Source organism: Geospiza fortis, unplaced genomic scaffold (assembly GCF_000277835.1).
Source record: "Geospiza fortis unplaced genomic scaffold, GeoFor_1.0 scaffold154, whole genome shotgun sequence".
Taxonomy (NCBI): Eukaryota; Metazoa; Chordata; class Aves; order Passeriformes; family Thraupidae; genus Geospiza; species Geospiza fortis.
This window is the reverse complement of record NW_005054397.1, coordinates 366,627-388,642: the sequence shown is the minus strand read 5'-3', so window position 1 is coordinate 388,642 and position 22,016 is coordinate 366,627. Positions and strand designations below refer to the sequence as shown.

Here is a 22,016-nt window from a genome sequence, read left to right as displayed (position 1 = left end):
AAGTCTTCAGGTCACACACAAATTTGTACACAAACCTCTTGCCCTGCACCTTGCAGATCATGTCTCCATCGTAGTAATACCTGCAAAACAGAAATCAGCAACAGAGAATTTCAGCAATTATCTGCAATTTTCATGTGCATCCATTACTTACTCAAGGTCACCAGAGACTAAAATATTATTCTTTTTCTCACTGAGATTCTCATAATTTAATATTCCAAGATATTGCCTAGGCATTTTCTTATATAAGAAAAGGGAAGTGTTGAAAATTGTCTCAGTACCTTGGTATATTAAGGAGAAATAAAGCACGGTAATTATTTTACACGCTACTGGAAGCACCAGTTCAGGAGTAAGTCTTGGAGCAGTTTAAAAACAGCTTGTCAGGGAAGATGCCTTATAGGTAGTGCTTTGCCTTAATAAGAAAATACTGTCTTTCCCCATATTATGGTCCTTTGCTTTGCCTTTCTGAAGAAAAAAATTAATGCTGGAAACAGGTTGAAAATTACTAAGCAGTTTCTATCATATGAAAGCAGCTATTCTCTCCATACTGTCTTCAAAGATGGAAATAAAACTATAAAGGCATGGGTTGGATTTGTGGGGTTTTGTTGGTTTAGTTTGGTTTTGGGTTATTTTGTTATCATTCATATGCTGTCCAAACTACATCTTTGCCTTTATTTACAACTAAAAGTGAATTCGCTAACTATAAATATCTTTTATATTGTGTGACAAAAGAATTATCAGATTGGGCAGAAATACAGTGAGATAACAAGGTCTACATGAATCCCCCCCCTTGACAGTTTAGGTCACACCAATAAAACAGAAGTTAGAATTTTGCAGTTTTGTTGTTGTTCTACTCTCACTATAAGCTTTAATAGAATGTTTATAACATTCCTCATTAAGGAAACTTAAGTGACCGAGACATAACTTGGATTTGATGGGCTTGAAAGCTTATGATAAATTGGAAAATAATAAAAACTCAACCAACACAACTCACACAATATAATTTCCTCAAAACCATCATCCAAATATAGAACAAATGAACCCACATTTCTTGACTAAAACTCAATCTTGTGACATGTTCATAAAGCAAAGATGATTCTTGTTCAGTAGCAAAATTAAATCAATTAAAACACAAACTTCTGACTCCTAGCTCTAGTGGAAAAGAGGTAAGTAACTAAGAATCCCAGCAAATTGTTCAGATGTCCCAAGTTCTGGAATAAAAAAGCCTTTTAATTTCTTACTTTTGAGGGTCAGGACCTAAGCAGCAGGACCAAAGACAGATGAGAGACAGGCTGTGTAGAAAACAATGTTGGTAAATCTGCTGGTTACTGAGATCATACAAGAAACCACAAAGGTCTGTCATGGGGTACAGGAAATGTCAGAGTAGCTTATTATTTCTCTGTGGGTAAAGACAGTGTGCTTTGTTTACTAAAGCTCTCCTTCAGCTTACTCCTGAATGACATAAAATTATAAAAAAGCTTCCTTTTCAGTCCTTCTCCTCACTCTACCCCTAAAACTACCACCTGCCTCCCTCAACTCCTCCATTTCCTTCTCTGCATCTCTATGCTTACTCTTGGCTGCCACTACAGCTTCCACCCAGCAATCCTCCATGCCAGCCCTGTCCTCCAAAATATCTCAGCACCAGCTGAAGGAACTGCTGGAATGCTGTCCAGCACATTCAGCCCCTTACTGAGGTTTAGTTGCAGTGGGTTGAATGAACTCTGTAAACACGAGGGTGGGATCATAATTTATGGTCAGCTTTGAAGCAGAGAGTCTTGTAGTACTGGGCAGAATTGGAGAAGAATGAGCAATAACCTGGTGTGTCCCTTGTGTATGAAAGGGAACACTGGGTTCAGTGTGGGAACACTGGGCAGACTCTCATGTTGAGTATGACAGGGTAGAGGACATAAAGAAACTGAGCTCTGCTCACTTGGGCAATATGAAGCAGAAAAACAAAGTTTGCACTATATGGCCATCGCGTATATCAAGTGGCAGGGGTAATCATTTTTTTAAAGTTTGTTAACTCTGTAGAAGCATTTCCATTTATTGTACAATCCCATATAATCATTCCTATCTCAATAAATGCTGTAGAAAAACGTTTTAAAAAACTGAATATACTTTGAATGACTTAGTCCACATTACTGACGTGATCAGAAAGGAAAAGGATCACAAGAAATTAGATCATGTTTATATGAAGGCCCAAAACATACAAGATTCCCACATTTCATGCTCGAAACACCCAAGTTAAAATCAGTTAATGTGGCAAGAGGACATTTTCAATACTATGTTGAATGTATTTCTGATTACAGCATTTGCCTACTCAAAAATACAGAAAGCTAAAAATACATAAAATTAAATACCCATACGAGTTCACAAAGTTACTGAAACATTCCAAGACAAATGGAAACTTTGTTTCAGAATACTACAGGAGACTAATTATTTTTCTTCAAGTCTCACCTCCCTACTGCATAACTAAACAGACCTAGATTTTTAGAACATTTACCAAGATACGTATAACAAAAAAAAGCTCCTCTTCCCTTTCTGCCCCTCTGCCCTAGCTTCTATATGCCTGCTTTTCCTACAGCCGGGAAGAAGAGCCAGCATATTTCTCAATAATACCAACATTATTTCCTGTATTAATCAATAATTGACACAGTGATTTCAATACATTAGTAAATGAAACATATAATCATTTATTAAACTTCAGCTTGGCAACAGTGTTTGTCATGGAGTAGCAAGTCATTAAATATCCCTTCAGACATTAAGCTGTTAGAAAACATGTCAATATTGATGCAGCTGCCAAAATGACACCAATTTGATGAATTCTGTGATTCTGTGACTAAAATATAAATGTGAAACTTTTCTAATAGTGATTTATGCAAACCGGTGTTTAATATCCCACTGATAGGAACATCATTCCAAAGTTCTTCAGCTGCCTTTGGCATCTTCTGTGGAGCTTATTGATGAAACCCAAAAACATCAGCATGGTTTACATAATTTTTATGTATCAGAAGGTTTTCACATATGCCTTTAGTACACAGACTCACAGATACACAGGTTGGAAACACGGGAATGGAATTGGAACAATACAGGCTGGGGAAGAGCTGTACTGGAAAGGTCCAGAAACCTCCTCCAGCCCTCCAACACAAGAGTGTCTGTGATTCTATGAAAAAATTAACATTCTCATTAATATATAAATAATGCAAGAACAGCCATACAAGACCAGACTAAAGATCCATCTAGAACAGGAACAGACTCCAAGAGACTGAAACAAGAAACAAGACTCCAAGAGACCTAAGGAAAAGCATGAGAATAAGCATCTACCAATGCTCCTCACTGCTTTTAGTGACCTGAGGCTCAGGAACTCTCATAATTTGCATCTTTCAATACCTCATACTGTTCAAAATATTTGTTTTTCATTAATTTTTCTACTTGTCTGTCAAACACATAAAATAATTCTGGCATCCTCAGTGCTGTGCCTAAAGAAGTTCTAAGACAAAAGGGTATAGTTTAGCTGTGTATCTCATGACTGTCAAATGCTAATTAAACACTTTCTAAAAGGGTAAAGAAAGCCAGAATACGATACTTTACCATCATTTCTTACAGAGGGATTTTCAAATAGAAATTGATATTTTTATATAATGCTAGAGGAGTTTACTTCAAAAAACACCAATCAAGCAAACAACATATATCCAGAAGTGAAAATGCTAGTAAGTAAAACACAGACCCTCAATCAAAATGCAACTTCACTCATACAAAAAGAATTTCTAAACCTGCTTGAATAATTTGCAGGATTAGGCAAAAACCATCTTTCTTGAAAACAAATCAAGAGAAATATATTTAACAATATCAGAATAAGAAATCAGAAGTTCACTCTCAACGATTTCAAAGAACGTGAATGAATTTTCAAATTATTATAGAGGCTAAAATAATCAGGGAAAAGTAGTTTAAAATTCAGGTAACTTGCACTCTTCCCCCTCCTCAAGTACCTCACCCACAGTGAATCAATAATACAAGTCCCTTTTATCAATGTCAAAGTTAAAATCTCTATGAAATGAAGATACTGAAACACTTCCATTTCTTCAGTTCACTGTGATGTTGGAATTGCAACTGTTGGAACATAGCTGTCACCCGTATTTTTCAATTTAAGATCCACACAATAAGAACAATGACACGAAACAATGACTATTTGAAGTTAGAAAAGGTTCTTACATACAGAAAATCACTAACAATCACAGAGAAGTATCTGCTTTATTCCATAACAAGAGCAAGAAGAACACAGACAATAGAACATAAAAATAAGTTAATAATTCACATATTTCTGTATCTTTCATCAATAATCAATATTGCTTGGCATGCTACTAAAAGCATAAATATTGAAGATAAATAAAAAGCAGGTATATTTCTGGAAGCCAGCAACCCAAATTAATGATCTTGAAAAAAGAAAACTATTTTCAAGAAGTTATTCTACTAGCTTCTTTAAAAATGAAAAAAAAAAAAAACAAACCCCAAAACAAAGGCAAAAAGCCCAGCAAATACCTCACCCCTAAGATTAGCGGGATCTCATTGCAAGGACCAGCTTCAGAAGATTTGCCTTTACTAAAAAAGCTGCAAGTTTTGCATTATGTTAATTAAAAATGAGGCAGCCAAATGAAAGCAAATCATACCCCATGAGTTCCTTCAGTTTCTTACCTCAAAGCCCGACTAAGCTTCTCGTAGTTCATGGTGGGCTTGTTCTTGCGCTGTCCCCATTTCTGTGCAACCAGTTCAGGCTGGTTCAATTTAAACTCTCCTTCATCACCAACCCAAGAAATACAGTCCCGAGCATCTTTGTCTGTGAGAAGTTCTAATAAAAACTGCCACAGCTGGATCTGGCCGTTGTTCCCTGTTAAAGGAATAACAAGTTTCACTGCTAATTGTCCTTTTCGTGTTCCACTCATGGCTAAAAACCTGCAACCAACATATTAAAGCAGACCAGCACAGACTATATGATGGAAGGAAAACTTTCATTTAATTAATCCCTTCTAATGATTCTTTTGCAAACATTTTCCTGCAAAGTCATTAGTACCCATTTTTATTAAAAAATTTATGAATACAGGAAAAAATTAATCAAGATTTCACATAAATCTTCCCTTACAACTTAAAAAAACACAACTCCCCCCACATAATCATTTAGAAGCATATCTGTCTTCAAAATAGAACAGATTTATCAAGAGCTGCTCCTCTTCACACACACATATGCGTGTAATAACTGCTTTTTTTAAAAAATTTGCTCTCAAATTTTCAACATGAAATATGAGAAACACAAAAGAAACCCCCAAATTTCAGTTTACATCAATGTTGCATCTTTCACATCCAATAGTTAAGATTTTTTTCTAACTCAAGTAGCCACAGTTAGTAAAATTCCTAAATTCTCAGTGAGATAAAGAGAGCAGATCTGATGACTAAAGAGAGAAACACACAGTATTCCTCACTAATGTCAGCCAATAAAACCTTGGCTTTAAAATTCTGAATGACATCCTTAGAGGCCCTTATAGAGTCTAAAACAAATAAAAACTCAAGGAGGAAGAGAAGGAAGGATTTAACAGAAAAATTAACAACATTAAAGAGAAGCAAAACAAAAATAATAGCAAGAAAAAATAAAGAAATTAATAATCAAAGAGTATGTACAAATAACAGTAATACCAAAATTAAGCTGCAAATTTAGTGCGCAGTTTTCCAGACATGCATTCATTTAACTAAAAAAGAAATATGAAACTTTATAAATTTTGAAGCCACCAGACTGGGGAAGAATGGAGGAGGAGCACAACAAACAGTGCAAGTAGCAGCTAGGCTACATTTTACAACATAGAGTTTATTTTCTTCCCTTTCTACAAATAGAAAGAAGCTTGAATAAATGCTATGCAGTGATTTGAGAGGACAGATTGTTAAGTGATGGGGAAATATATCCACTTTATTTGCTGCAGGATGGAAAAACTGCAGCATCGTGTTGACATGGTGCTGTGTGAGCTGACCAACCTGCCAGGGCTGCCTGTGCTTACCACAGATTTTTGTACCTATGGCTCCCTTCACACCACTCCCTTCACACAGACCCTACAAACCTCACATTTGGAGCTACAAAGACGTGTCTCACCAAACTGTAATTCAAATGAATGGGTCAGTGTTCAGTGCATTAGCATGTAAAATAATGGAGGCAATACCTGTTCTGTTCCCAGGGGAACTCCTATCTTCCCCGGAGATCCTTGGAGCTCTCTGTACTTTGGCTGCTTTTGCACTGCTGTTTATCACTTTGATGGTGGTGGGGGTGGCAGGCTGTACGGATGCTGGTATAATCTGCACAGCTGTAGAGCAGAGAATGTTGCAGAACATAAACTATAAATTGTTTGCACAGAAACAGGCATATTTTATTCATTACCTGCATTATCATAACATCAGGAAGCTAGTTTTTTCCTTTGCTAAAAAGGCACACTGCATTAAGTCACAATGCTAAGAATTAATTAAAGACCTTTTTACACCTCTTATATGAAAATTGCAGTTTTAGACTCATTGCAGAAGTGTCACATTACAGATAAAACACCAGTTTTAATTTATTATCATGTGTATTACATGCTTCCACAAAAAGAATACAAACTCTCTCAAGCCCTTGTTTTGTCTTCTTGCTGTTCCCACCTGATCTGCCCTAATGCCCTTTTCTCTACAGTCACTGCACAAGCTCCATACCTGATATTCAAACACCAAACACCTTCTATTGCAAGAAGAGGTGGTGTAGGAGGACACACATGCCCCACTCAAGCTGGCTTTAACTAGACACAACCACAGGATGTAATAAACAGTATGTCTATTTAACATATAAGATGCTTATAAATCATCTGAAAATTATTCATTTTAATAACTGATGACACAGCTTAGCTGAAAGAATGAGTTTCAAATAACTGGAAAGTTACTTTAATGTATTATTTCTAATATTGGTTTCTAAGTAAGTCATCTCTTCTCACAGAACCCTTCAGTTTTTGGAAACACTTTTTTATTTGAAATTAATATTTAAATAGATCCATTCATTAATGCAGTATATAACCTACAGCTCTGAAACAACTAAAAACCTCAAATATGCATCCTAGACAGCTTATTTCAAGAAAGTGAAAAATCTACCATCCAAAATGAAAGTTATAAACTTCCATAGTTCAGGTCAAACACTACCTTTCAGCCAGTAACAAAACAAAGAGAAACTCAATGTTATGTTTTGAAGTTTAAAATATGTCCTCCTCCCTTTCCCAAGGAAAATCTCTCTTGAGTGATTTTCTAAATGTTGCACTATCATACATCTGAACCACAGTACAGTGCTAAACCTGCACACAGTGAATTGTGCGAATTACTGCTGACAGAAGTACTTACGCTGATCAATTGTAACAGTTGCTATTTCTCCAGAGTGCTCTTGGCTAGCCAACACATCTACAGATTGGAAAAAAAACCAACAGGCTTAGACTTAACCTGCAAATAGTAAGTCACCTGAAGATCAAAAACTTTCTTATTTCATAGAGGAAAGAAATAAAAATTTGGTATCAGTTTGCAAGAGACATGTACAGTTCATGGTCGTACAAATGGAGATATTTAACATCTATCACTCATTTTTAGAAGGGTGTACATGGCAAATTTCCACTAGCTCTGTCCTCAAAAACCTTCTGCTCTATTATGTAAAGTAAGACAGAATTAGTTATCAGTCTGGCAAGTTACCTCCAAGTATGGTACATCTGAAATGCACATATATTTATTATGCTACTGCATTATGCACATACAATGCATCACTTAGCAGCCATGTTGTGCACCAAGAATTTCACTTCCCGTTCCTAAAAATCTCCACTTCAATATGACACAGAAATGTACATTTAATAACTCAAAAATCAATACTTAATTACAGAACTAACAAATTCAGTGGATGCACAAACTATGAAGCTTTATAAAAACAAAGGTGGAATAATCATTCACTACCTTCCACCAGTTATGAGGTTTGATAAAAGACAGGCAGTGTTTAGCATGCAGACAATGTTTCATAGCAGCAGACATTCTAATACCTTCTCTTATACTGATACCCTCGTTTTTACCATCAACATCAAGTAAAGGAAAAACAGCTGCTCATAACTGGTTTCATACTTCAAGAAAAAAGTCTTAAAAAAAATAAAACAAACTGCCATACACTTTCGAAGAAGTTCCAGGTGGCTCCAGAGGATTTCTCCCCGTGGGACACGCTGGAAGAAATCTTCTTGGCTGAGGTTGCAGAGATCTCGCCCAGGAATGCTGAGTGCATTGAGGTCGATGTCAGTCATGCTGAACTCCTTCATCACCCACACCACCCAGTGGAGCACCTGGTCTGTTGACCACTGAACCGGGTCTGGAAAAGACGGATGAAACTGCAAATCACCTCATCATACACTGCAAGGTTATTATATAATAACTTCCGTAAGAGTAAAAGCACAACATCAAGAAGCAGAGTTACTGAGACCAAATCAACCTGGAAAGTTGGTGACTGCACTTAAAATGGTGATGGGATGGTGTGGGTTGGTGGGTTGATGGAAAAGGTGACAGAATGATTTTCTTTAGAGGACGTTTTTACATCAGATCTATGCCTGACATATCTCAAACACAAAAAAAGAATTTTCTTCTTCCACAGGTCTTTAGCTTCAAGAAAACAGTACCCTCTCTCACAGAAGGATACTCTCCTTCAAAAATATTGATCAGTTTGTGATTATGACAAAATACTACATTCTAAACTCATTCACATCATCTCAGTTTCTGCTGACAAAAACCACCACTGGCTATGTCTGGGATGGCATGATTTTTTTCCCAGAAGTCCCTATTGTGATGTACTTTAGGCTGGTGACCAAACCACTATTACTAACACTGAGATGTTTTGTCCGCTGCTGAGCAGCACTTGCAGAAGCCACGAAGATGTGGCTTAGCCCAACAGAGAGAACATAAACCACAAAACTAGCAAGAGAATTTCGAAGAGAACAATGGCCTTGAGCTGGCTGCAGCCCATGTTCTCCTTCCTGGCCATTAGGAACACCTAACCTTGTGATGGTGAGTATATTATAGACACCTGTACAGGGAATCCTGTTGGGATAGGGATTGGGATTGTGCAATGTTCTGAAACTACTGTATTCATTCAAGTATATCTTACCTCTGTGCTGGGTTTTAATGTACTTTGTATCACTCTACTAAACCAGAAATCCCATGTAATATCAATGATTTTCAAGTAAATCTGATATTCAGTATTATTCTAGATATTCCTGCACACATGGAATATCTAGAAGAACAGACTGTCTCATCAGACTATTGGACTCCAATACAATGAGTTTCTCATTCAGCCACCCCAGGGAGTAGACAGGGGCTGCACACGAAACTGAGGAGGGACAGCTGACCTCAACTGACCAAAGGCATATTCCACACTACAGGGAATACTGAGCAATAAAACTGAGGGCCAGGTTTTTTTCAAGTATCCCTTGCAGAGAGCCTGTCTGAGCACTGGCCTACTGCAGGTGAGTGATTGCTTCTGCCGGACCTTTTCAGCCAGACCATCAAGTTTTGGGATGTTAACACTGGATGCAACATATTAAAATATGTCAACAGGTTAAGAACAAGAAACTAACGTAGGGACGTCTACTTTTCACTGGAGCAGACTGATTACGTATTTTTAAATTCTGATATCCCAAGCAGATGTCACCTTTTTTTTTATTTTAAGATTTAAAATTTTTTATTTTAAGATTTAAAACAAACAAAATTAAGCATTAAGAAAAATTAAGAAAACTAAGATTTAGAGAAAGCAAAGTACCCTAAGTCTATAAACATTTATCTAGGAGCTACAAATTTAATTTTGGTTAAGAAAGAACAGCTACATGGTATCATTTTTCACTAATGCTATCTAAAACAATGGAATGTAGTCCTGTGACAAAGACACACCACAAGAGGGTTGATCTACCAAACATCAGCAGCAGTGAGCTTCCATCAAAAAGCTGCTAATTTGTTCTCATTGAGAGAACACAATCTGCATGGAAAGAAAAATCGTTACTTTCTCTAACCACTCCTGTGGTTTCCAAGCTTTCTGCTGCTCTGTTTTCTGCATTTATTTCTCATAACAATTAATACTTCCCGTCCTTCTAGGTACCAAATATTTGGATTCCAATAGCAGAAATACTTGTAACAGAAAAATATTTATAATCTTCAATAAAATCTGCCCAAAACATAACATAAACATAAAACAACATTTTAAAGACCTGCTAAATGCTAGTTTTCCATTTGCAGCAAACCCGAGAAGCCTGTAAGACATTGAACCACTACTTTTCTGGATGATTATTTATTGACTAGCCTTGACTCTTAACATCAACGCATCCTGTCTTCTGAGAAGATTCAATAAATAATTTTGGATTATAATGTATAACCTAGGGGGCACCTTATTTCAGCCCAAGTCCCTGTAATGTCTACTCAGAAAACATTTAAAATGTTATCCTTTTTAGGGGTGTAATTTAGCATATTTTTTGATATCAAGAGAACACTATTTTTCATAATCTACAGATCGCTGTCATAATGAACTAATATGACTTTCCTGAAAAATCTGCACTCCTATGGCCCAAAAATGATCGAACTTTTGAAGCCATAGTTGTGGGTCATAGTTTTCTTAAAGCATCAACATTATTAAAGTTTATTAAAAATATTATTCAACATTACAACATTGGTTTAAGTAATTTTATTCTAATATTAATGTGACAGCATGATGAAAAGTATTAGTCTGCTTCTGATAATCCCTCATGTTTTTTTTCAAACATTACACATTAAATCCCTGATTATCAACAGACATAACACGAGGAAAACTATTTTTGAAGTGCTCACCAATGAGAAAACTAAAAAGACATGAAATAGTCTTTGCTTTAGTTATCAAAAATATGCTCAAAATATCGGGAAGCTGCATGTCCTGCAAAGACCCGTGACTTGACTGGAATTCTTAAATCCTTCCAAACTTCCCCCAGCCAAATATATTCCAGTTTTACAGGTCTGCTCATATAGAACAGCTTCCTGAGTATGTCTTGACAGTACATTTCTGCCAGTCATAAGAAGCAATTCAGCTGGATAATCTCCCAAATATGATATAGGTTTACATCCCACAGTTCCAGTTCAATCTTAAACAGACATTCAGAGATATTTTTTAAGGAAACATTAAAAGAGCAACCTGCTACCTAACAACATTAACTCAAAAAAAGATGATCATCTAGAAGAATATTTATTTTCAGTTCTGAATCATCTTCCTCCAGTATGATGAAGTCCAGCACAGCTTCTCATACAAAATCTAATTTAACAGAATATTCAGCACCCTCCAGTCCATGAACAATTTGTTTCAGCAACTTTACAGGCAATGCCCCAATACCAAGTCTGCTAAATTCCACACATACCTGAAGAGCTTTATCACTAACACACAAATTTTTAAGGAGGGCAGGAAGGAAAGTGCTTTCTAAAAACTGCATTGACAAGGTAGTTATGGCACAAAAGCACTCATTTAATGAAACTAATATGAGCATTCATTTTACTTCTTGGTTTTTAGAGTAGGAAAAAATCCTTCCCTGCGAGAGGGGTGAGGCCCTGGCACAGTGCCCACAGAAGCTGTGGCTGCCCCATTCCTGGATGTGTTTGAGGTTAAGCTAGATGGTGCTTGGAGCAACCTCATCTAGTAGCAGTTGTCCCTGCCAATGGCAGGGGATTGGAACCAGATGGTCTTTAAGGTCCCTTCCAAGCCAAACCATTCCACAATTCTACAATTCCCTTATGCAGATGATTTGCATTGAACTAACCCATACCACAGTTTTCCTCCTCTGAGGCCCTTGAGCACCAACCCCACACAGCACAGACGGGACCAGGCCCCAGCTGGATGCACCCACAGCTGTGCACTGTTACCATAAGGAATTCCAAGGCGCTCCTGCTCCTTCCGGTAGCCTTCCAGTGCTGCCGCCCACCGCGTCACCTGCTCTGACGTTTCATCTGAAATTGTTGCAATATGTTTTGTTCCATCCAAGGTTATCACTTGAGCTTCCTCAACAAGGTGAGCTTCAGCCTCTGCATGATGAGCATCTGGATCAATCACAACCTCCACGGTCTCCACAGGCTTCACGATTTCCAGGATGTTCAGCTTGGGCTCTATCCCTAAGCATGGAAACATCACAAAACTTAAAGACAGTAATGCAAATATGACAAAAAATGTTGTTTTAAAGTTTTCTGATTAGTAGTGCTAGCAAACTCAAGAAAGAAGAAGAACTAGCAAACTCACGAAAGAAGCAGGACACAGGAGTGTCATCAAATTTCTCTGAGTGTCCTAAATTAAAATTACATACTCTATCATAGAGCATATATTTTAGTAAGGTGAATAACAAAGCTGTCCCTCCTTCTTCCCCCAGTATTTCAGCTTCCCGTTCTATTTAAGTGATCTATTTCACAGATCTTGAACAGAATGGTCAGCACGTGAGCATAAAGTACAGTATTTTGGTCTGTAAGAAATATACCATATAAAAAAGCCCAAAACAAATAGAAAAAACAACCCCCAAAAGGACCCAGAACAACTATCCAACCATAAGGCACTTCTTTCAGCATTTACAATACTTCCCTGATAACTCTGGGGTCTATACAAAGCAGTTAACACTTTCTTTCAGTACTCTGAAGCAGGCAGTGTGTTAAACAGCAAGTTAAAAGAAACCTAGAAAATTCTTCTCATCTTAGGCTTCATCAGCTATTAATGTTTTGGCTTTTTGTCTGTCATTTCGGGTATTAGATCATGGAGCTAACAAGACATGTTTGCATCTACTCTGCAGCAAGAAAGGACACATTCACTAATGCTTTGTATCATCACTTTCTCTGTTGTCTTCTGAGGTCTTTTGTCCAGCTGGTGCCTCACCAATTTTCATACATTGTACAGAAGATTTTTCAAAATTATTTCAATTTTTGAAACATACAATTTTCATTATAATGCCAACAAGCACACTTATTTTAAGAGATTTTTATCAAACATATTTGCACATAAAAAAGAATCCTTACAATTCTATTTTATCATGAGTTGGAAAACCCTGACTCTGGTTAGGCTGATGAAAGGAGGATTCACAGAACATCATATGGCCAGAGTAACTTCAGTATCTTGTACCACAAAGATATTACTTTGTATCCTTCCCGTCTAACCTATATTAAAGCACAGCATGAGATGGTTCTGCAGGTAACAGCCCTAAATGCCAAATCCACAGTCCAGTCATAGTTTGTAAGGGAAAACAAATGGAGTATGCACCTGTATTACAAGTAAGAAAAAACAAGTCTTTTTCAGACAAGTATTCCTCTAGATTTTAATAGGCATTCAGCTTGAAAAAAATATTAGAAAGGGAACAAATACTATAAAGATCCTAGAGTAGGAAACTAAGTTATGTGAAATCAAGGACGTGAAAACAGATGTTGACAACCAGTAAGTGGTTGATTAGATGAAGAAGGAAATATGAAGAAATTCTTCATTACTTTTTTCTTCTTACTTGGGAAAGCGTTTTATCTAGGCCATGAAAAATTAATATGCACAACACAGGGTCCCTTCAAAATCATACAAAAATGGGTAAGGGAAGCTACTAAGGGTTAAGATTCTATTTTTGATCCTCAAAAAAGAAAGTAAAGAAAAAAGAGATACAGTTCATTATCGCTCAACAAAGTCATAAAACTACATGTCAAAAGAACTTTGCGCTTCATCCACAATACAAACATGGAGATCAAAGCAATGAGTCTCTGTAGAGGAAACACCTTGTAAGTAAAAATGTGAATTAACAATCTGCCATCTAACTTACTGCAACACTAGAACAACATTAATTCCCTGGGTTTGCCTGCATCTCTCCTCACATCTCTTCTCCCTTTGCCTATTGCATAAGAGATAACCAGTTCCAGATTCCCATCTCTCCAACCACAGGAAATGAGTTAGGGCAAGGCAGAGCACCATAAGAGTCTTACTAGTAAAATGAAAAAATAGGAATGGTATTTCATCTGCTGTAGAATGAAATGCTATAAAAGAACTACACTCAATTTCAACTACAGAAGAAGAACTATGTTCCACCCATTGTCTTTGAATTTAAAGACAGCTCTTCAAAACTTGGTAGAACATTTGAAATGACATAGCAGCTTTCCTTCCAAGAAATAAGAGTGTCCAATCCACCACAAATATTAGCATCACTGATTACTCTTAGTTGAATTCTATACATTACATAAGCGAGGGGAAAATAAACATAAGTGAACGGAGAATCTCTCAACACCTCATTTATGCAGGTAAAATATGAGGATGGAGTAAGAAGCCATTTTTTCCCATCTGGCTCAAAGGAGTACTGTGGTCAAGAGTAACAAGTCCATTTTCCTGTTAGTGATGCAAGTATCTTCCTTTCGTTTATATGCATGCTATTTGTTTTCTGATATTCTGCCCTGCCATGTTTTACATGCCTTAACAAAAAAGTATCTGATGAGTAACTAAAGTATCAAGGCCTGAAAAACAACACTGAGGAGTGTTCCAAAGTGACACAGAAGTGCTTAATATTTAAATGTTTCTTTTTAGATGGGAGGCAGGGAGTGGGGGAAGGAGGGGGGGAGAGAGACAAGGTGTGATGGGGACATGGAGCAAGAAGCTCCTTGTGTTATGTGATCATGAACCTCAGTTTTACATTAAAGGAAAAAAACGAAACACAGGAAGAACATTGTGGTGGTTTCAGTTTGAAACTGGGTGGAAACACCAATTTCATGTAGTGGTTTTGGTCTGCCAATTTGAGATTTCGCCAATTTTGAGATTTCCCAGGCAGCACATCAAGGAGTGTGATGGGTTCAGCATTAGCAAACCACCAGTGCACTCACTTCCTGGTGTGAAGTAGGATTAGGAGAAAGGCAAAGCAGGTTCAAAATTTTAAAAGGGTATAAAGAAAAATTTATTAACAATAACTAAAAGAAAGAGTAGTAAGAATCAGAACAAAACCTCCAGAACACTTCTCCTCCCCCAAAACCTTTTCTTTCCCACTGACAATATAAAGAAACAAAACTTAAAATTTCAGTCAGTTTACCACCTTTAGAATAGTCTTTCTTCAGTTCACTTAGGGAGAGAAGCCCTAATGATAGTAAAGATGATAGCAAAGATATTCATCACTCACATCCTTTTGAAAATGGAAGTCTGAGCACTGAATACTAGAAGTTACTGGGCATGAATTAAGAGCAGTGATTCTAGTTCCCTGAAGGATATTTCCATTCTATTTTATAAGTAGAAGGGTAGTACACTTCCCATTACATATGGGGAACTGAGGACTCAACCTAGAACTAGTCACCTGACACTCAGCATTAAATGCAAATTGTCTTACTGAAGATTGCTAATACAAAGAAGGAAAGTTTTCTTCTATTTAATCTACAATGAAGCTAAAAGGAAACAAAAAGTGCACCCCAAATTTTGCTCATCTATTTTGCTGATGTAAGTCAAAACAGATAACTAATCTACTCCTGTACAAACTCATCTCTGTTTAAAAATACAGAAATAAACGCTTGTAGCTGTTGCCACAGCTCAATATGTACACTGTCTATAAAGAGTGGTGGCTGTCTGGCTGTCCTTCCACTCAAGACATATGGAGAGGCAAAGCAGAAAACCAGGACAAAAAGTAAAACAATGAAGCTGCTAGTTCCTGAGAATCTGACAAGGGGAAATCCTGTCATACCAGATAATACAAATAAAAACTGTGCCTTAACAAATCCATACCCAACTGGTTAACGTTCCTTTTACACAACGGTTTATTCTGACTTCTCATCCAAAGAAAACAGACAATAGACAGTGATCATGGACCTTGATAGGGATTTTCAGTTAGCTTCATTTACTTTCAAAATATAATTGTTCCTAAAGCACAGAAGCTCACTTACCTCACAGGGATGAAACTGCCACCTACCTACACAAAAATCTTTTGCCTGCATCGATATTTGGTCTGATATGAGTAACTACTCAACCTTGAGGAAAAACTCATACTGTAACTGATGCTACTTGACTAAGAGTTGTTTGGGTTCTGGATTTGTGTTTAATTTTGGTTAGTTACAAAAACGATATGAAATTCCTTTAAAAACATCTCAAATAGCATTAGTGCATGACATTTCTTTTAATTTTACTACTTAGAACTACAGTGTACAATGAAAAAGACATTCTGAAGCTCTGTGACCATTCATTGATTTTCTCAATTTTACAGCTAGGAATAGGAGATTAGGTTTACTCACAAGTATTTGTGCAATATTAGTTTGTCTGTACAACAGACAAATGTAACTGCTTACCTTGCCTAGATATTACTTGTACACTGAGTTGCACTGTTCCATCTGTTTTCACTCCTTGATCAAAAAGGCTTCGATCTGGGTCCAGCTTGATAAAAGCATTAAAAATTAAAAATATGTATTAGTCTCATAGATAGAATAAACTTGCTCTCCTTTAAATTTTAGAAACATTGGGTGCCTGCAGCAAATTTTCTGAGGAGCCATGCAAATATTTTTAGTACTGTCTTAGACATAGTACATAACAGAAAAAAATTTATTGTATTTGAAACTTGCCACTCTGGTCTGTTTAAGATATTTTTGCCTACAGGAATATTTTTTGACCTAAAAGAAGTAATGCAATAGGAGGAGGTACCTTCACTACCTGAAAACTATCTACAGTTCCTTCTCTGAGTTTTTAACACCTTTGTGAAAAATGTTTATCTTTATAACAATATCCTCCTGTTGTTTCTGGAAAAGCCACAGATGTTTGATTGTAACTTCAAATAAAACACAAAACAGTTACACTGTCTAACATGTGCCAATGCCTGTAAAAATGGGGAGGGGGGATTTCTTGAGTAATGCTTTGCTACCTCTATACCTCAATAATACAGAAACCTTCTCATTTAGATTAAAAACAAGATTAGAATTATGGAAGTTCTGGCAGCAACAAATGATGTGGGCTACCTCAAGAGAAAGTAGCATGGTCATTGCCCTCACTCTTCTTTCACTTGTCAAGGTGGTGTCTTAACTTCACACCAGGAACTCCAAGAATATTTTGATTGTATTAGCACTGAATTAGTGTGCATATATTAAATGGTCTGATGATAATGAACCTGACATGAAATGAAACACTTAACTGCAGTTAATATTCCACATGAACCATGAATTGCACAGACAATGGAAAAAAGGGAAAAAGTATGTAAAACACTACTCCATTACGAAGTTAAATCTTTCATAACCTTTCAATTTACCTGGATATCTTGCAGACAAATCTCATGTGCATCCAAGGAACACTGCAGTCTGGGTTCCAGCAACTTCTTAAGATTTCCAATGGGTTCACTGATGTCAATAGCCTGACTCACAAATTCTGCGGTGGTGTAGCTTTGCTCGACAATGCTTAAATGGCAAATTAATATAATAAATCATTACTTACAAGTTAATAGAGCAGGTACAGGAAAGCTTAATAAAAGTTGGAAGTAAACCAGATAAAAAGTAATACTGACTCTGAAGTCTTAATATCATGCAGTATTGTACTGCACTGAGTAGTTTATTCAGTTATTATTTTGCACTGAGTGGTTTGTTTTGTATCACAGGGTTTGCTCCATACACCCCTCCAAGTCGTGTGGTGTTTTCCCCTGGGTTGGTTCCTCCCTTCACCCCCCTCATCAGTTGTATCCCATTGGCTGTAGTTCCTTTCCTCCCCCCAGGTTTAAAATCTCCTGCCACAAGGTACACAATCTCTTTCCTCTCCCAGACGCCATTTCCTCTCCCGGGCTCCCTCTTTTCTCTCCTGGAGTTGTTCTACATTAAAGCTGTGGGACTTTGGTCCCGAGCAGAAAGAGCAGCCCTCGTCTTTTGCTTTTGTCTTTATTGGTGTTGCCAGGGTCCAGAGCTAGCCCAACTGATCCCCCACAAGGTGAAAACTGACAGTGCAATATTAGTTTGAGTACTCTTAGTTTGAGCAGAGTCAATTACTAAATTTGGTCTCATTGATTTTACAGTTGTGTAATTCCTCCTTTACCCTGTCACCACTAAAAAGCTCAGGTAAATACCAAGATTCAGATCACATTTTTCAAGACAGTAAGCCATATGTTGTTAACTTGCATGTAGAGTAAACTAATTTCATTTGCTTTGCCTGGACAGTATTTAAAAGATATTCAAGTTAAAAGCAAACACAGAAACACACACAGGGAAAATAGAAGGAAAAAAATGCTCACACCCATACAGAGCAACTTTCCATGTCTTTTCACTGGTCAGTACAAGAATAATAAGCTTAAAACATAAAAGGAGCAACCAGAAGGAAGGAACATGGAGCCTTGAAGGGACTATTAGTCACATGACACGGTTGTCCCCCACTACATCAATGACAGTATTGGCACAAGCATTCAGAAATGTCATTGTTATGGGACACATGTTATAACAATGACCTTACACAGTCTCTTCATTTACACAGAAGGAAACCAGAATGTACACAGACATAGTCTAAGTGGTAAAAATACACAAGGAACTTAGAACAGTAAGAAACTAGTACATGCCTTTAAATCAGTTCTCAAGAATAGATTCTTAAAGAGTAGTTAACCTAACCAGCCTCAGTTCTTTCTACCTGTTGGAGACTGAAATGTTATGGTATATGGCTTAAACATCTTTATGAAGGACTTTTGCCTATTATAGCAAAAGTGGGTAACAAGAACTGCACCACTGCACCCTGAATAGGCCTCCTGACTTGAGGAGGCCCTCACTGCAAGTTAAGACAGATAAGATAAAGTGACCCAAGTCTGGGCTCGGGGAAAAGAATACATTCACAAGAGTGTGATAACTGATACTCACTTCTAAAATTTTAAAAGGTATATTAAAACCTTATCAAAAATACAAAAGAAGACTGAATAAAGAAAATACTACAGAACCAGGATTTTTTCTACCATGGGCTCATCTACACAATGGATGTTTTGCCTTTTAACCCTTTAGCCCCTCCCAAAGTTCTGTCTATTGACTGCTTTTTCACTGTCCAGTGGTGGAGTTAACCTCTTTACAGCTTGATTGGAGGTCAGGTGCCACCACAGTAACTAGCTTACCCTCCCAAATGTCTCGTGATAATAATGCAAGGGGGGTAAAACATAACTATAAAACTTCTCTTAACATATATATAATATTTGCCTTTTGATTGTGAGAGCCAACCATTGCATTACTTATCTATCACAAAAGGATTAAGCCTTAGGGGTAGAAGCCCCAGATTTTTCTGCTGCCAAGCTCCCACAGATCCCTACACCAAAGCAGGGAAGGAGGAGAGGTTTTGGGTGTGTGGCATGGCCTCTGGCCAGATGCAGTGAACACCCATCCTCCACCAGACAGACTGGCCCAGCTGTGGGGCCTGCCACCCCTGGAAGGCCACATCTGTGTGAGGGACAACTGAGGGGGTGTCATGGCTCATCAAAGGCCCCCCACCAAAGGGGTCCCCAGACCCTGCACTGCATGTGATCCTACATGATGCAACAGATCTGCAGTCTTGCAAGGGACAGTGTCAAACTTGTCCCCCTGCCAGGAGGTACCTGTGTGTTCCCACCTGCCCAAATGTATATTACCATGGGATTCTCTACTTTTCAGCAGGGACCCTCACCACCAAGAAGACAAGATGGAGGGAAGCAGGGAGATACGTTGGGACCCTTGGAAGGGTGATATGCTTCTACTTTTGTCACTCTCTCTAACTCTGCCTCCCATCTCTTTTTCTTTCTCTTTACCTCTTTTAGTATTAAATAAAATACATCATTTTTTTTTGTATCAACATCTAACCTCATTTGGTTTTAATTAAGTTTTGGGTTATATTTCATACCTTTCTGTGTTTGATCTGTTTTATTCTGAGAGAATTAGTTTTCTTTGCTCTTCTGTGCTTAGACCAGAATGCAGCACTATCCTACACATTAACTGATGCTCTGAGCTTCCAAACACAGTAGTGAAAATTAGAAAGGAAGCATACAAAACTAAAAATCCAGGTTGAGGTAATTAAATCAGAGGGTATCCTACTTCAGTATGTACAGTTTCAATGGCCCTAACAATAGTACAGTAGATACCGAGCATCATTTCTGCCCTGTTAAAAACAAATCATCCTGTACAAATCCTGCATAACAGTAAAGCAAAGGACTGGAGATATAGAAAGGTCCATCTCAATTACAGAAGGATCCACTGAAGCTGAAAGGTTTTCAGCACACACACAGACATACTACTAGACACATGAAAATAGGAAAAGTAAAGGACTAATAACACAGCAAGAGATAACCAAAACAGTTTGGGATTTAGATAATGAAGGTTGAGGAACATGACAGCACTATACTGATTTCCTATAGCAGCTACATCTCAACTTCTGGAAAACCACTGTTTAATCAGACAAGAAACAGAAAAACTAATTAGTCAATTAATTGCTGCCTAAGGATCCCAAAAAGCAAAGACAGTACATACCTTTCTTCAGTGCATTCCTGTTTCTCAGTTCCATCAATCTCAATTTCTATCAGCTCCTCTGCCTCTCTCTTAGTCATGGCTGCAATGTCTTAAGAACAGAGCTACGAACAGAAAAGAATTTTTTGTGTAAGTCACAGACCAACAAGACTAGACAATACTTTGTGTCCTATCACACATTTTTAAATCAAATACCAGAATAGCCTTTGACAGCCAAAAATAAATCCAAAACCTGATTCATATTTCACAGAATATATTACTATACCTCTTCTCAAATAAATGTTCTAGAAGCAAACATGGGACTATTAAGACATTTGCACAGAGTCCAAAGCCTCCATCTCTTGGAGGTACCCAAATTTATGGATTTTTTTTTGTTGTTGCTACAGGCCACCTACAGCAAAGCACATCTGAAAAATCCAAACTACCTTCCTAGCATGGCTAAAAGATGCTTATAAATCTGAGCAGCATTTTACATGAAATGCTGCAGAAGGCAGTTAGGGAGAAGACGCGTGATTTCTTCACAGGCAAATAAAGCCAACAACAAAGTGTTTGTTGATTATCTCATCTTTCCACCCATGCCTCCCATAGGTGAACAGCTGATGACATGAACACAATGAATGTATCTTGTGAAGTCCCAAACTAAAGCACGATGTTAGTAATGAAATGAAAAGCTATTCTGTGACGACATTCTCACTAACACTGCAGATTTTCATGCCCTGTAGAACACTGGAACCTCTTGGGAACATGAGTGGGAAACAAACAATTACAGCACTTGGTCTGTAAGACATAGTTAGTCTGGTATTACTGTTTTGCACTAACCAGCACATATACCATATCTATGAAATATGTATGATAAAAACCAGGCCAAATTATATTAACAGTTTACAATAAATAACATCATGAATTCATAGCAAAAGAAGTACGAATCAGAAATACAGAGGAAGAAAAACAACACTGGAGAAAAAGAAAAATATTACTACTTTTTAAATATCCAAAATAGAAGAGGTCACCAAGATTTCCATCCTAGAATCATCCTTTCCCAGGTACTACTCTATCCCAAACCCAACTGTTAGCAAGAGTATCTACTGAAGACAAGATAATAAGGATCTGCATTAATCTTTAAAACTTCTGAGAAGCAATAGTAGCCAACTGTGTTTTACAGCTGCTACATAAACTGTCTAAAGAAATTCAAACTACTCAGCATCTCCTTCCAAGATCAGTGTCAAGAAATCAAGTGCTCCATGTGGTTCATTCTGTAAGAAACTGCCAAGGTTAGGAAGTAAAAAACCGCCTTATCAACATCTCACCACTAGAAGCAAGCCCAGAACCTGTTCACAGATCTGGCTCCAAGAAAATCTCCAAAGGGCCAGTGTAGTGTCCACTGAATAGGGCCCCAGGAATCCAATTCCTGAATCACTTAATCTTGTGCATTATTCTCATGGTAAATGGGAAAGACTGAAACACAACTTCTGAAGAATGCAGACAGGCTTAAATATCTGAATGCACTCATACCCACATGGTTACAGGTGGTCTGTCAGACTGTT

The 22,016-nt window shown here is 37.5% G+C and overlaps 1 protein-coding gene across 1 annotated transcript in view; it reads right to left on the bottom strand.

The window, feature by feature from the left end:
- GABPA (GA binding protein transcription factor subunit alpha) overlaps positions 1-22,016 on the bottom strand; it is a 26,825-nt gene that overhangs the window by 2,762 nt on the left and 2,047 nt on the right. The window contains 9 exon segments of the mRNA XM_031060970.1: positions 1-80; positions 4,690-4,882; positions 6,198-6,338; positions 7,390-7,446; positions 8,189-8,383; positions 11,935-12,180; positions 16,330-16,414; positions 17,277-17,421; positions 20,476-20,576. The exon segment at positions 1-80 is cut by the window's left edge and continues 45 nt beyond it. Of these exon segments, the coding sequence (XP_030916830.1) occupies positions 1-80; positions 4,690-4,882; positions 6,198-6,338; positions 7,390-7,446; positions 8,189-8,383; positions 11,935-12,180; positions 16,330-16,414; positions 17,277-17,421; positions 20,476-20,552 (1,219 nt within the window). The 5' untranslated portion in view covers positions 20,553-20,576.